At 32.7% G+C, this 16,851-nt stretch overlaps 1 protein-coding gene and 1 long non-coding RNA gene across 2 annotated transcripts in view; both read left to right on the top strand.

The window, feature by feature from the left end:
- The window catches only part of LOC108310585, a 22,870-nt gene extending 20,540 nt beyond the window's left edge, over positions 1-2,330 (top strand). The window contains exon 3 of the long non-coding RNA XR_001827820.2: positions 2,319-2,330. This is a non-coding gene — a long non-coding RNA (uncharacterized LOC108310585). The remainder of the gene's footprint in view (positions 1-2,318) is intronic.
- The window catches only part of SCLT1 (sodium channel and clathrin linker 1), a 231,598-nt gene that overhangs the window by 96,046 nt on the left and 118,701 nt on the right, over positions 1-16,851 (top strand). The window contains exons 6-8 of the mRNA XM_017537647.2: positions 4,861-4,996; positions 9,448-9,570; positions 11,297-11,362. Of these exons, the coding sequence (XP_017393136.1) occupies positions 4,861-4,996; positions 9,448-9,570; positions 11,297-11,362 (325 nt within the window). The remainder of the gene's footprint in view (positions 1-4,860; positions 4,997-9,447; positions 9,571-11,296; positions 11,363-16,851) is intronic.

Below are 16,851 nucleotides of genomic sequence, written 5' to 3' on the forward strand. Positions count from 1 at the left end.
AAAAAAACCTTAAATGTAAAACCCTAAAATATAAAAACCCTGGAAGACAGCCTAAGCAATACCATTCTAGACATAAGAATGGGCAAAATTTTTATTAAGAAGACACCACTTTCTCAAAGCCAGAAGGAAAAAAAAAAGTAGACGCCAAAAGCAATTGCAGCAAAAGCAAACATTGACAGACGGAATCTAATTAAACTAAAGAGCTTTTGCACAGCAAAAGAAACTATCAACAGAGTGCACAGACAATCTACAAAATGGGAGAAAATTTTTGCAAACTATGCTTCTGACAAAGTTCCAATATCCAGCATCTGTTAAGAACTTAGATTCACCAGAAAAATCAAAGAACCTCATTGAAAAATGGGCAAAGCACAAGAACCAACACTTTCAAAAGAAGACATGCGTGTGACCAACAAGCATATCAAAAAAAGCTCAACTTTACTGATAATTAGAGAAATACAAATCAAAACCACAATGAGATACCATCTCACACCAATCAGAATGGCTACTAAAACGTCAAAAAATAACATGCTGGTGTGGTTGCAGAGAAAAGAGAATACTTTTACACTGCTGGTGGGAATAGAAACTAGTTCAGCCACTAGATGAGAGAAGTTTGGATTCTCAAAGAACTCAAAACAGAAGTGTCATTTAACCCAGCAATCCCATCACTGGATGTATGACAAAGTAATAGAAATTATTCTTCCATAAAGACACATGCACCCCCACGTTCATCCAAACATGTATTCACAATAACAAAGACATAGATCAACCTAGATGCCCATCAACAGTGGACTGGGTAAAGAAAACATGGTGCATATACACCATGGAATCCTATGCAGCCATTAACAAAGAACAAGATCGTGTCCTTTGCAGGAACATAGATGAAGCTGGAGGTCATTATCTTCAGCAAACTAACAGAGAAACCGAAAAGCATATACTTCACATTCTCACTTATAAGTGGGAGCTAAATGATGACAACACATGGACACTTAGAGGGAAACTACACACACTAAGGCCTATCAGAGAGTGGAGGTTGGGAGGAGGGTGAAGATCTGGAAAAATAACCAATGGGTATGAGGCTTAATACCTGGGCTCTGAAGTAATCTGTACAACAAACCCCAGTGACACAAGTTTACCTATATAACAAAGCTGTACATGTACCCCTGGACTTAAAAGTTATGTAAAAAAATAAATAAGCTCAAAATTTTTAAAAGAAAATATGGAACAGAATGTAATAGTGAAAAGAACTAAAATTCATGTAATTTGAATCTTGGAGAGAACAGGAAAGACAAATTTTCAAAACTAGCAAAAGATCTGTGGATTAAAGAAACGCCATACAGCACAAGCATGTTAATGCAAAAAATCTAGAAAATCAAAGAAAAAGTCTCAAAAGAGATATTATCCTCAAAGGAATAGCAATAAGATAGCTGACTTTTCTACAGATGTGATAGAAATCTAGAGACATGGAATATCTTCAAAGTGCTGAAAAGAAACAAAAACTGTCGACTAAGAATTGTGTGCTCAGTGAAATGTCCTTCAAGAGGGAGGGTTAAATAAGTACATTTTCAGATGAAAAGAAACTGAGAAAATCAACATTGGCAGAATTAATCCAAATCCCAAAAAAGAAGGAAAAATAATTCTAGAATAAAGTTTAGAACTATGGAGAGGGTAAATATGGGAGAAAATCTAATGAATATAAACTTCTAAAAACAATAATAATGGCTTTAAAATGTTTAAGGAGACTTGAAATATGAGCCAGCAGTACCATACATTTAGGAAGAGTGTAAATGGAGTTGAAGTATTGTCAGGTTCTGACATTATCCATTAGAAATAGGATACTAGTTTATAGTAGAGGGTGGCAATTCTCAAAGATGCATGTTATGACGTCTGGGCTGAGCACTACAGTAAACTAAAAGATTCTATCTCTTCCAAGCTAATGGAGTGGGAAAGTGGAATAATAAAATGTAACTAATTCCAGTTAATAAGCAAAGAGAATAGGAAAAAAGAGAGAGAAATGTTTCGTTTTGTTTTAAGGCAAGGCAAATAGAAAGTACATACTAAGGTAATAGATATAAACCCAGGTACCTCAGTAATTACATTTTTACTGTACTACATGCTATAATTATAAGACAGTGATTTACCAGAGATTGACTAAATGAACCCATAATTATATGCTTTTAATCAAAGAGATTCCTAAAACAAAAGAATACAGAATGGGTGAAAATAAAAGGATAGAAAATATGTATATCATGGAAGTGCTAACTAAAAACATACTGATAATAACAGACATAGTAGAATTTAATGGGAAAAGATGATTACAGATTAAAAGGCAGCTTTCATAATGATAAAAATTATATTTGCCCCAGAGATATGAGAGTTTTAAATTGGTAAGCACTCAATAACAAAGACTCGGAATGTAAAATGTGATAGCACTGAATGGCAGAACAGACAAATGCACCATTATAATAGGAAATTTGAGCAGGTTGTTCTCAGCAAGTAAAATAGCAACCTGAAAAAAAAAAGCAGTAAGTTAAGATGTAATATTTTAATAATGTAATTAAGAAATTAAGGGACATATACAGAATACTAATACTGAATAACTTCAGAATATACATTCTTTAAGTACACAATGATAAATTTCTGAAATTGATCAACTCAAAAAAGCAACTCTCAGAGATTATAAAATGATAGAAATTATTCAGATTATTTTCTTTGATGACAGTGAAAATTGTGCTAGAAATCAGTAACAAAACGGTAACTAGAATATCTCCAGCTCTTTCTAAGTTAAGCAATATGCCTCTAAATGTTACTTACAGGTCAAAGAACTCACGGTGAAAATTAGAAAATATTTTCAACTGATTAATAAAGAAAATAACAAAAACTTTGGCGTTGCCACTAAGGTGATTCTTACAGAGAAAGCTGTAATCTTAAGTGTATGTATTAAAAAAGAAAGTCAAAAAATAGTGATGTCTTAGAATTTGCTGAAGAAATTAGAAAAAGGACAGCAAACTAAACCCCAAATTATATAACACCTCAGGATCAGAGCACACTCAGTGAGAGACAGCAAGCATTACAAACAGCAAGATTACACAACTATTCCCCAAGTATTCCAGATACTGAAGCAAACAAAATTAAACTATGTATATAGATAGTCCCTCCTTTGCATGAAGTGCAAGACGATAAAAATGACCTTGCAAGCAGAAACTGTGCGAAATTATCTTAGTAATCAATAGGGTACAATTATGATATTTCTATGACGTTTAAAAATTTTGTTAAGACACTTAAAAACTGTCTTACTGTTGGTTATAATTATACTGCTGGTTATAACTACATTTTTAACAAATAAGACACAGCTCAGTGTTTCTGATATTTTAAATACAGTGTACTGAATATTAATTTTACTATTTTTTCATTTCATTTTACAATCAATATAAAGGATTAGGATAATTGATATATTATGCAGATAACTATAGGATGAAAATGATAGAATAATATGTCATTAAAATATTTACAGAAAATTTTTTGGAATATTAGAGAATGCATATGTCTCAATAACAGTTAAAAGACAGATTATAGTATTAGCAATACAATATGTCGTTAGCCTATTTTTAATGGAAAGTAAAAATTCTGCTAGTGAATATATTATGGAATTTTTTAAAAAAGAAAATATATTTTAGAATTAATAATGACTTTTTTCTCTAGGACTTCGAGAATCTTTTTTAAAACGTGTTATATTTCTATATTGATCATTTTCTCTATTAGGTAAATATTTTATACAGGAAAAATAAGTGTTTTTTAAAACACTGTTAGATATTTAAAAATAAAAACTTTTGTGTTGACCAGTACTTATAAGTTTTTGTAATTAGAGAATAATTTGCAAGCTCTGTCCTTTCTTTAGAGAGTAATTACATTTTTGTTTCTAAAATGTTTATCTCCTTAGTTTCATTGTACTTGATGAACTTTGTTTTCAATAAATATGTTCTGACATTAAGATTTAAGTTTTCTAGTTTCAAAGGAGATTTGTAATATTAGTAGATCATTCACCTCAATGTTTTAGGTAGATGGATATAGTTTATTTTGTAATTTTAACTTTGAAATATATTTACTATAAATATTTTCTGTTTATAATTACATGAAATAAGAATGTTTTCTGATAATATAAATTTTTTCTCTGAAGTATGTATTACTTTAAATTAAAACAGTCACCCTTTTAAGTTGTCCTTCCTCTTTTTTGTTGTTGTTGTTGTTTTAAAGCATGAAATATCTGTAATTTACCTTAATGTCAAGATTAAAGTTGAATTTAAGGCTTTCAGTATTATTGTTGAGCTTATATAAGGATGTGCTGAAAAATAAAGCTTCTGATGTCTTGGTTTTATAACCAGCAACCATTTTATTCTCTTTGTTTGTTAACTGAAATTAGTAAGAAGTCCAGTAAGTTTTGTGAAATACACTGAAGAAAATAGCAAATAATTCTATAAGATTTAATATACAATTTTCATTTAATTGACTGGATGAAACTGCTTAGATATTTTAGAATTTTTCTGAATGGCTTGTTTTATCATTTAATGAGGGATAATATCTGAATTTTGCTCTTTTGAAAAATTAAAATCTCTCTAGGACAAACTGAGTCATGCTTGAATTAATTGTGATCAATTTAATGTATTTGAAATTGTGATATAATCTTTTTATTCCTATAGCACAATATTTAATGGTAATTAAACACTTAAGATTTTTTATTCTAAGTCTACTTAAAATGGTTTCATGTGAAGAATTGTTTTTGACCCAAATGTTTATTTAATTGACCTCAACACAGTAATTACTAAAATGAATTGACACTATCATGTTAACTGTTTTCTTTCAAAGGTTGCACAGTGAATTAAAAGATGCTGTTAAAAAACAATTGGAGGCCTTTCCTCCAGGCACAGTGATAGGAACTGATATATATGCAGATGATGAAACAGTCAGAAACCTTCAAGAACAATTGCAACTAGCCAATGAAGTGAGTGACATGTTTTTTTTTTTTTTTTTTTGCCTCTTTTTTTTTTTTTTGGTCAGAGATGTGCAGAGAAAGTGACGTGTATTTTTAAAAATTATATTCTGTCCAGTCTACCATCAATGGGCATTTAGGTTGGTTCCAGGTCTTTGCTATTGTAAACAGTGTGGTACATATACACCATGGAATATTATGCAGCCATCAAAAATGATGAGTTCGTGTTCTTTGTAGGGACATGGATGAACCTGGAAACCATCATTCTCAGCAAGCTGACACAAGAGCAGAAAATCAAACACTGCATGTTCTCACTCATTGGCGGGTGTTGAACAATGAGAATACATGGACACAGGGAGGGGAACACTACACACTGGGGTCTGTTAGGGGGAAATGGAGGAGGGACGGGCGGTTGGGAGGTGGGGAAAGATAGCATGGGGAGAAATGCCAGATATAGGTGAAGGGAAGGAAGGCAGCAAATCACACTGCCATGTGTGTACCTATGCAACAATCTTGCATGTTCTTCACATGTACCCCAAAACCTAAAATGCAATTTAAAAAAATTATATTCTGAATTAACATACCTTTTAAAAAATCATGTTAAATTATTATTTATGAATATCAGAATAACCAAATTGTAACATGATTTTCTAGGGTTTACAAGAATGTTACAGGTAGCAAAACTTTCAATAAACTCTCTCACTGTTATAAATGTACTTGCCAAATACTCTCACTGCTTGTTACAAATGTGTTTAATTAAATCATAAAACTTTTGATGGGATTTTTTTTTTTCTTATAGGAATTTTTTTTCTTTTTCTTTTCCTTTTTTAAATTATACTTTAAGTTCTAGGATACATGTGTAGAACGTGCAGGTTTGTTACATAGGTGTACATGGGCCATGGTGGTTTGCTGCATCCATCAACCCATTATCTACATTAGGTATTTTTCTTAATGCTCTCTCTCCCCTGGACCCCCAACCCCCTGACAGGCCCTAGTATATGATGTTCCTCTCCCTGTGTCCATGTGTTCTCATTGTTGAACTCCCACTTATGAGTAAGAGCATGCGGTGCTTGGTTTTCTGTTCCTGTATTAGCTTGCTGAAAATGATGGTTTCCAGCTTCATCCATGTCCCCTGCAAAGGACATGAATTCATCCTGTTTTATGGCTGCATAGTATTCCGTGGTGTGTATGTGCCGCATTTTCTTATCCAATCTATTATTGATGGGCATTTGGGTTGGTTTCAAGTCTTTGCTATGTGATTAGTGCTGCAATAAACATATGTGTGCATGTGTTTTATAGTAGAATGACTTATAATTCTTTGGGTATATAACCAGTAATGAGATTGCTGGGTCAAATGGTATTTCTTGTTCCAGATCCTTGAGGAATCACTGTCTTCCACAGTGGTTGAACTAATTTACACTCCCATCAGCAATGTAAAACTGTTCCTATTTCTCCACATCCTCTCCAGCATCTGTTGTCTCCTGACTTCTTAATGATCGCCATTCTATCTGGTGTGAGATGGTATCTCATTGTGGTTTTGATTTGCATTTCTTTAATGACCAGTGATGATCAGCTTTTTTTCATATGTTTATTGGCCGCATAAATAACTTCTTTTGAGAAGTGTCTATTCATATTCTTTGCCCACTGTTTGATGAGGTTGTTTTTTTCTTGTAAATTTGTTTAAGTTCCTTATATAGAGAATATTTTAATGTCAGTTTAAATTTTTAAAGGAAAAAAATCAGTTATTTCTCTAAATTTGTATTTTTTGTTGTTCTTTCTCTTGGTATTGTTTTTTTCTATTTTCGAATATATAAATAGTAATATATTTTATACTTCTTCTAGAATTATATTTTTTCTCCTTTTTCTCTCATAGTAATTAGAATCTTTGAGAAGCTGTGTTAAATATATCCTGTTTTTCAACTGTAATTTTTTTTTGATTTTACACATAAGGGAGTTTTATTTTAATTTATAATGTTATATCCCAAATGTTTTTTATCTTGTCTGGGTTTAAATTCCCATTTTTCTACTTTCCAGTTGTGTGATCGTAGAAAAATCTTTTCCACCTCAATTTTCTCATTTATAAATGGGGGCTACAAATTCTAAATTATAATTTTGATTTGATAATTATCTGAAAATTCAGTTTTATTTCTTGAAAATTTGGTTTTAAATTTATTTAATTATGAAAATGATATTTTAGGCAAATCATAAAGGCTGTATTTAGCTTGATAAGAAACATGTATTTAACACTAATTATTTTTAATGTATGAATGGAAAGAATTTTTAAATGTGATGAAGGAAAGAAATGATGAAGAAAGCATGCTGTTTGTTCTAGACTAGGAAAGATTTATAATTGATTGGATAGGAGTAAATAGAAATTAATTTAGGCTTATATGTCTAGCACATATTAAGTTAATAAATTTGCCTGTTTATCCTTATCATTATCATCATTACAGAACAGCAAGACTGACAAATAAGAATTAAAATTAGGTGCAAAATGTTCTGGTAGTATAAATATCTTGCTTTAGGAGCCAGTAGCAATAGCACAATACTAAATACCTAGCTTAATATTTTTAGTTTAAAATATTTTGTTCTGTTGTAGTATGATTTGTAAAAATCTTTCTAAAAGTCAGTGTGGCAAGTAGAGCCTTAGAAATGTGTGCATTATTTGATCCAGTAATAAGATGATGACACCACATAGATTTTTATGAATGTGTTCTAAAGAACTGAGTATAAAAATCTTTGAATAAATATGTTTATTATAATTATTATAATGAAAAATTTGAGATAGTTTAAAAATCTTAAATATGGAATCATTTAAATTGTAGTTTGTCAAAATGGTAAGTTGTACCATTAAAAAAATTATATATTGTACAGCATAACCACTTGAGGACTTGTTGAAACATGGATTTCTGCTCTTTCCCCCCACCTCTACCCCGGTATCTTATTCAATTAAGTCTGGGATAGGGCTCAATAATTTCCATCTCTAACAGTTCTGAGGTATTGCTTATGATGCTCGTCCTTTGAGAAGCACTGCTCTAGAAGAATCTGGGTTGTGTAACTGCTAGTGTAGATGATTTTTCTCATCAGACAGGTCTGGGGAAACAGTAGGTCATTTTGAGGTAGCAGGCATTTTTATGACCATTCTACTGAAAAGAACATTTGAGTCTTATGTAAATGAAGTGAATTATCCAGGACAATTTAGCCAGGAATTAGAGATCACACCCATATCTTTGACTCCAGATTCTGTGTTTATCTACAAATTTTAAAACAACTTGTAAAATTTTTAATTTGCCTACAGTTTTTTTTTTAAGTTTTAGATAAAACTTATGTATGGATAAGGAACACAAGGAAATGTTATTTAGGGTGAAGAGTGTAGTAATTGGAAGAAGTCACAAGAGGGGCATCGGGCTTCTAGGTGATGGTAATAATGTTCTCTTTTGAGCTAGGTGCTGGTTACATGAGTGCACTTGCTTTAGAAAAATGTGCAATTTGTTCATTTTCTGAATGCGTGGTATACCTCAGTAGACTCCAAGGAGCCTTATGTTGTTGTGGGTTACATATCTATCAGTATTTATTGTATTACAAATTAAAACTGAGACTTAAAAAAAAAAAAAGTGAGAGCATAAACATGCAGTCCATTAGCCCACAGAACAATGATGACATCACTTTAGAAAACTCCACTGTACATTTGTGAGAGGATGAGAGTGAAAAAGGCAAAAAATGTTAACATATTATTCTGAAGATAGTTTTGACTTCAAGGACCTCTCAAAGTCTAAGAGTTCCTGTACCACACTTTGATAATACTGTATGCAAACAATAGTTAATGACCTGAGAAAATTCTCATTATAAAATGGCAAGTAAAAATAGTGTAGTACATACAGCACACTATATGGTCCCTAATTTTGTTAAAAGAATTTTAAAATTCTCCCCAGAATCATATTTATAAACATGAATGCATCAGTATTTAAGAAGATGATTGTATCTAGACATTAGCAATGTTTATTATCAGATAGTAATGTTATAGGTGATTCTGATTTTCTCCTGTTTTTCTCTGTATATTCCTAATTTTCCACAATGAAAATCTGTTACTTTTACAATCAGGAAAAAAATATTGTACTTTACCAGAGGGTAATTTTCTTCTTCATCAGTTTCTAGGAGTTACACTTTTGTAGAACAAAGAACATAGTTTAAAGCTGTATCTCTGTTAAGGATTTTAATTTTAGCTAAATCTGAGTAAAAACACAATTTGAAAATAAGGAACTTTATGTCTTCAGGTTTATTCTCTAAATTATTAATAATAAAACTTCATATGAAAAATATTACAACTATAATACCATCATTAGACAGTTCTATTTTTATTTTATGACTTTATAAGACTTATTCTATAAAAGAAAGTGATCCATTTTTACTATACAATAAATAGCCTGCTGATAATTTAATGAGTTATCAAATTTTTTTAATAGGAAAAAACTCAGGCTGTGGAACTCTGGCAAACTGTTTCTCAGGAGATGGACAGACTACACAAGCTTTACCAGGAACATATGACTGAGGCCCAAATACATGTATTTGAAAGTCAAAAACAAAAGGTAATCTTGGATTTCATTGTTTTCTTGTATATCAACAAGAAACTACACTCTGAAAAAACTGTTTTAGAAGGTAGCACCTAAGACTCTACCCTCTAGCATTTGGAATTTCAAGTCACTTTATTATTTATATTAATAATATATAGATCTTTGATGGTTACACTCTTGAACACGTAAGATAAATAGAGAACTGGACAATGTACATTTGGTTCTATAATGTTGTCAGCAGTGAAAGCTGAATTGAGTGCTAAAGAGCATCTATAACATTATTTTGTATAAATAGACTTCAGAGTTTTTATTTGCTTGATTTCCTACCTGACTTTTAATACAAAACAAAACTGTTCATTAGTTTATGGCCAGTGAAGAAACCTACTCAAATACAGTGAGAACACTATGTAAAATCAAAATGTTAACACCCTTAAATGTGACCTATTACTAAATTAGGTATCAACTTTGCCTACCATAAATTAATCAAAATAGAATTTTACAATAGGAAGGAATCTTAATGGTTATTAAAGATTTTTTTCTATCCAAAGCAAGAATCATTCTACACTCTTTCAAAGTGGACATCTAGCTTTAGCTTTTGCTTTACGCGTCTATTGACAAGAGCTCATTATCTCACAAGACCATCTGTTCCATTGGGAAATCTACCTCTTTTATTCTTCTGTTGGTTCTTTTATTGCTAGGTGCATTGAGCACTATAGAGGAATTCTAATTCTGACCTCTTTTCTATGTATTTTCAGAGGTACCTCTTTAAATAAGTTGGTTATCATACCTCTCTTCAACTCTTGTTTACAGACTTTTTAAATTCTGGTTTATGAATATTCCTATTATCATAATTTGAAATTTCTACCTAAAGAAATTCCAAAAATACTTACATAATGTTTTATAGTTTACAAAATGATTTTTCTATATGTGCTCTGGCTTGAAAAAAAGTCCACATGTAATCAGTCCGATTTATTTGACTTTTACCTCTGAGATTTAAAAATCATTTTTCATATTAAAGCTCTTAGAGGGCTGTTTCCTCATTTAGGTCAATTAGCTAAGCTCACGAGGCTGGGTTTTTGTTTTGTTTTCACCTAAATAATATCATTCTTTTACAATAGCAATATAGTTTGGTGGGTCCTTACACAAGACTTTATAAATAACACTTCATTCTTTTTTCCCTGTTTATCTATTTAATTCTGTCATTCAGTATATTTACAGTCTCTCCCAACTTCGTGTCATCTGTACCAATAACGTTTAATAGAATCATAACAACTAATCAAACAATTTTTTAAATGTGGGGCATGAGAATTTTTTTAAAAAAGGATGGGTAGTAACTCCTGTGCCATGGTTTGTATTATAGGTTTTGAGTAGCTTTGAAGGTGACCTTCCAACATTGTACAAGGCTTCTCTAGCATATGGAATTTCTAATCACTTATAATTGTTTATGATATATTTCTTTGAGTTTTAAAACAATATTTAATAATTGATTTCTAGAAATAATTATTTGACATAAAATAAACAGCTACATTAGTTTCAACATTGTCACTTTAATTTTTTAATCATTTTTAAAATTTCTTAGTTTTTCAACTACCAGTTCACACAATAGCAGTAAGAAGAAACATTGCTAATTTTATCTAAACTTAGGCATAATGATTTTAGACTTGATTTTAGTTTAATTTTAAATATGGGTTACAAACAACAAAATGCTATTTATACACTCCTCTATCTTCCCCCACTGTAGCATCAGCTATTCGATTTTCAACAACTGACCAAGCGACTTCATGTTACTAATGAGAACATGGAAGTGGTAAGTTTACTTGCTTATGTAAACTAGAAATTGTCCCTATAAATCATCATATTTATTTATGTTAATGTAAATCAACAAGAAAGCATTTTGCATGAAATTAGATAGGCAGTATTCTCTTTCTCTTCTTCTTTCTCATTTGATAGCATGACACAGTTTACAGTACCTTTTGGAGATCTAACATCTCTCTGAAATATGTCTTAATCTGGAAATCCTCTTAGGGTTCTTAGTAAAATCTCCTTAGACTAATCTAGACAGTGAGCTTTTCAAGTGTAGAGCATATGCTTAATATTTTTTATTTCATCTGACACACTGCCAGATATTTAATAAGAATAGTGTAATTGTTTAATGAATTAATAGCCCATTTCCTAAAAAATTTTAGGAAACTAAGAACCATGTGTTGATATGGCACTCCTAAATTTCCCTATAAGTTTTTCCTAAAATGAATAGAATTAGCCTTCCCAATTCTGCTCTTTACCTTCTTATTGTCTCACTTGTGTTTTTTTGTTTTGTTTTCTCGTTTTTTGTTTTGTTTTGTTTTGTTTTTTACTTTCTTGGAATGTTATTTTTACCTCATTGTTGAATAATAAAATTATGACCCTCCAGGTAATTCCTCTCTCTTTCCCTTCTTCATTTTTGCTTAGTTACTCTGCTAATTCTTGTTAGTACCTAATAAAAATGTCTTTGTATAACAATGGAGTTGTGCCACCAAAAGTAAGTATCCAGTTTTATTCTACTTTAAAAATTTTTCTTTTTAACCATGTAAAAAATTACTAAACCAATCTGTACCTATTCTGTTAACATTTGAAATGTCTAATAACTTACAGTTTCTGATAATATATTTCTTAGAGTTTTAAGATATTAGCACTCCAGAACAGAATGGTTACTGATTTCTGTAGTTAAGAAAGGCATTTTTTAATTTAATATATTTCTACATGGAATTCATGCTTTAACCTAGGATCATAATTATTCAGTACTTCTTCAGTATGCCTCCTAGAATTGGAATTATATCATCCTTTAACATATCGCAGAGTACCTATTTTATTATAGACAATCAAAATGATTTTGATGAAAGTTATGGAGAAAGGATGTTTGTTTATTCCAAGAGAATATGTTAAAAATTTCTAAGGTAGAAGCATTCATGGTTTCAAGTCAAAGCTAAGAATAAACTGGATCCAAGAAAACTGATAAAGAAATGGCATGATGGATAAAAGAGAGTTTTATAAAAATATAGAAAAGACTATATAGACTATTAAGATAAAAGTAAATGGTTGAAATTTTAAAATTTGTTTCTCTTAATGTATTTAATGAATAGCAAACAAGACTGACAAATGTAAAGTAAATAAGCAAAGTGATAAGATTTTGCACATCTCAAAGAGCATTCAGAGCATAGTTATAGGGGTAAGTTTGAGTCAAGATCAAACTTGAAGAAGAGTACCCTTTAAAAATCAAGCAGTTTCCAACAAAATTTCTGATTACATGAATAAGCTCATTAAATGAATAGATACTTATAGATGTAGTAAATTGATGAGTATGCAGTGAGTAAATAAAATATCTTTCAATGTAATTTGACTAACATGAGAGAGTAGGACACCCTGGACACTCCTTCTCCCCATAAATACACCAATTCAGCAACAGTTCCCTTTGTGACAAATCAGAAACTAATTGAAATGTTCTCACATCCTAGGGGATTGGAAAACCAGGCTCACCAAAGCTATCAGGGAGATTTGAGACCCTCTCTTACTAGACACGCTGTCCCCAGTGCAGTGCCATGTGATCAAAGAGACCCCTTAGCTCCCAGCTTCACCCATGGGAAAAAGGGGATTAGGTATGTGCATTCATCACCCCAACTTTTTTGAGGTCCCCAGAATACTGGCCCCTATCTTGCCAGTCTTGGTTTGGAATGATAGATGGAATTAATCCTGTGCCCATCTCAGCATAGATGAAGCAGATGAAAATTAAGTTCTCAGCCTCCCGCTATGGAGGGAAAAGGTTGATCCAGCACTGCAGCTTCTCTAGAGCAGCCCAGAGAAATAGCATTTGTCTCATGAGTTTTGAAGCTCTAATAGGTCCAGCATGGGCTAGCCTCCTAGGGAAGAACACAGATAGCAGATTGGGCTGATACATGCTATAGTTCCCTACCCCCAGCTCATCACAGAGCAAGCAGACAAAGCCACAGCTGCCAGCATCTCCCTGGGGAGGGAAGAAGTTGGTAGAGGCCTGCTAAATCTATGGCCAACTGATTGGTGGGTGTCTTCTCTTGTATGAGGCTAATCCATGAAGACTGGGAGAGATACCCGCTTTCTCTAATGCACAGACATGAGCACAAAGCCAAGGAAAAATGAAGAACCAGCTAAAGATGTTCCATACAACAGAACAACATAAATCTCCAGAAACTAATCCTAATGAAAAGGAGTTATGATTTACCTGATAGGGAATTAAAAATAACTCTCATGAACGTGCTCACCACAGTTAAAAGAACAATACATGAACAAAGTAAGAATTGCAAGAGAGAAAAAATGTTAAATACCACACAAATTATGGATCTAAAGAACACAATAACTGAATTTAAAATGGTGTTAGGAAATCTAGATATTAATATTCAAAAAATGGTTTTAGACTCTTATCTTACATAATACACAAAAATCAACCCAAAATTGATTAAAGACTTAAACCTAACATCTCTTACCCAGAAAGTTCCTAGAAGAAAACCTAGGGGATAAGTTTCATCGCATTAATCTTGGCAATGATTTCATGGATATTACACCAAAAGTACAGACAGCAGGAACAAAAGTAATTAAGTGGGACAACATCAAACCAAAAAGTAAAAAGTTTTTGCACACCAAAAGAAATCAACAGAGTAATCCAGCCAAACTAAGCTTCCTAAGTGAAGGAAAAATTAAATCCTTTGTGAACATGCAAGTACTCAGAGATTTCGTCACCAAGAGGCCTGCTTTACAAGAGCTCCTGAAAGAGGCTCTACACATATAAAGGAACAACCAGTACCAGCCACTCCAAAAACATGCCAAATGGTAAAAAGAATCAACACAATGAAGAATCCGCATCAACTAATGGGCAAAACAGCCAGCTAGCACCAAAATGGCAGTATCAAATTCACACATAACAATATTAACCCTAAATGTAAATGGACTAAATGCCCCAGTCAAAAGACACAGACTGGCAAATTGGATAAAAAGACAAAACCCATCGGTGTCCTGTATCCAGGAAACCCATCTCACATACAAGGATACACAAAGGCTCAAAATAAAGGGATAGAGGAAGATTTACCAAGCTAATGGAGAGCAAAAAAAAGCAGGAGTTGCAATTCTCATCTCTGATAAATTAGACTTTAAAGCAACAAAGATCAAAAGAGACAAAGAAGGACATTACATAACGGTAAAAGGATCAATGCAACAAGAAGAGCTAACGATCCTAAATATATACATACCCAATACAGGAGCACCCAGATACATAAGGCAAGTTCTTAATGACTTACAAAGAGACTTAGGCTCCCACACAATTATAGTGGGAGACTTTAATACCCCATTGTCAATATTAGACAGATCAACGAGACAGAAAATTAACAAGGATATCCAGGACTTGAACTCAGACCTGGACCAAGCAAACCTAATAGACATTTACAGAACTCTCCACCCCAAATCAACAGAATATACATTGTTCTCAGCACTACATCACACCTACTCTAAAATTGACCACATAATTGGGAGTAAATCACTTCTCAGCAAATGCAAAAGAATGGAAATCATAAACAATCTCTCAGACCATAGTGCAATCAAGTTAGAACTCAGAATTCAAAAACTAATGCAGAACTGCACAGCTTCATGGAAACTAAACAACTTACTCTTGAATGTTGACTGAATACGCAATGAAATGAAGACAGAAATAAAGATGTTCTTCGAAACCAATGAGAATGAAGACACAACATACCAGAATCTCTGGGACACATTTAAAGCAGTCTCTAGAGGAAAATATATAGCAATAAGTGCCCACATGAGAAGCAAGGAGAGATCAAAAATTAACACCCTATCATCAAAATTGAAAGAGCTAGAGGAGCAAGATCAAAAAAACTCAAAGTCTCGCAGAAGGCAAGAAATAGCTAAGATCACAGCAGAACTGAAGGAGATAGAGACACAAAAAACCCTTCAAAAAATCAATAAATCCAGGAGCTGGTTTTTTGAAAAGATCAACAAAATAGACAGACCACTAGCCAAATTAATAAAAAAAAAAAAAGAGAGAGAGAGAATAACCAAATTGATGCAATAAAAAACGATAAAGGGGATATCACCACACATTCCAGAGAAATTCAAAGCATTCTCAGAGATTATTACAAACAACTCTGTGCACATAAACTAGTAAACCTGAAAGAAATGGATAAATTCCTGGACACTTGCCTCCTCCCAAGCCTAAACCAGGAAGAAGCCGAAACCCTGAACAGACCCATAACAAGGTCTGAATTTGAGGCAGCAATTAAGAGCTTACCACCCAAAAAAAGCCCAGGTCCAGACGGGTTCACAGCCGAATTCTACCAGACATACAAAGAGGAGCTGGTACCATTCCTTCTGAAACTATTCCAAATAATACAAAAAGAGGGAATTCTTCCCAAATCATTTTATGAGACCAACATCATCCTGATTTCAAAACCGGCAGAGACTCAACAAGAAAAGAAAACTTCAGGACAATATCCATGATGAACATAGATGCAAAAATCTTCAATAAAATACTGGCAAGCCAATTGCAACAGCACATCGAAAAGCTTATCCACCATGATCAAGTAGGCTTCATCCCCGGGATGCAAGGCTGGTTCAACATACACAAGTGTATAAACGTAATTCACCACATAAACAGAACCAAAGACAAAAAGCACATGATTATCTCAATTGATGCAGAGAAGGCCTTTGACAAAATTCAACAGCCCTTTATGCTAAAAACCGTCAATAAGATGGGTATTGACGGAATGTATCTCAAAATAGTAAAAGCTATTTACGACAAACCAACAGCTAATATCATACTGAATGGGCAAAAACTGGAAGCATTCCCCTTGAAATCTGGCAATAGACAAGGATGCCCTCTCTCACCACCCCTATTCAATATAGTACTAGAAGTTCTAGCCAGAGCAATCAGGCAAGAAAAAGAAATAAAGGGTATTCAAATAGGAAAGGAGGAAGTCAAATTGTTTCTATTTGCAGATGATATGATTGTATATCTAGAAGACCCCATCGTCTCTGCCCAAAATCTCCTGAAACTGATAAGCAACTTCAACAAAGTCTCAGGATACAAAATCAATGTGCAAAAATCACATGCATTCCTATACACCAATAACAGACTTAAAGAGACGAAATCAAGAATGAACTGCCATTCACAATTGCCACAAAGAGAATAAAATACCTAGGAATACAACTAACAAGGAACGTAAAGGACCTCTTCAAGGAGAACTACAAGCCACTGCTCAACGAAATAAAAGAGGACACAAA

Source organism: Cebus imitator, unplaced genomic scaffold (assembly GCF_001604975.1).
Source record: "Cebus imitator isolate Cc_AM_T3 unplaced genomic scaffold, Cebus_imitator-1.0 Scaffold105, whole genome shotgun sequence".
In the NCBI taxonomy this organism is placed as follows: domain Eukaryota; kingdom Metazoa; phylum Chordata; class Mammalia; order Primates; family Cebidae; genus Cebus; species Cebus imitator.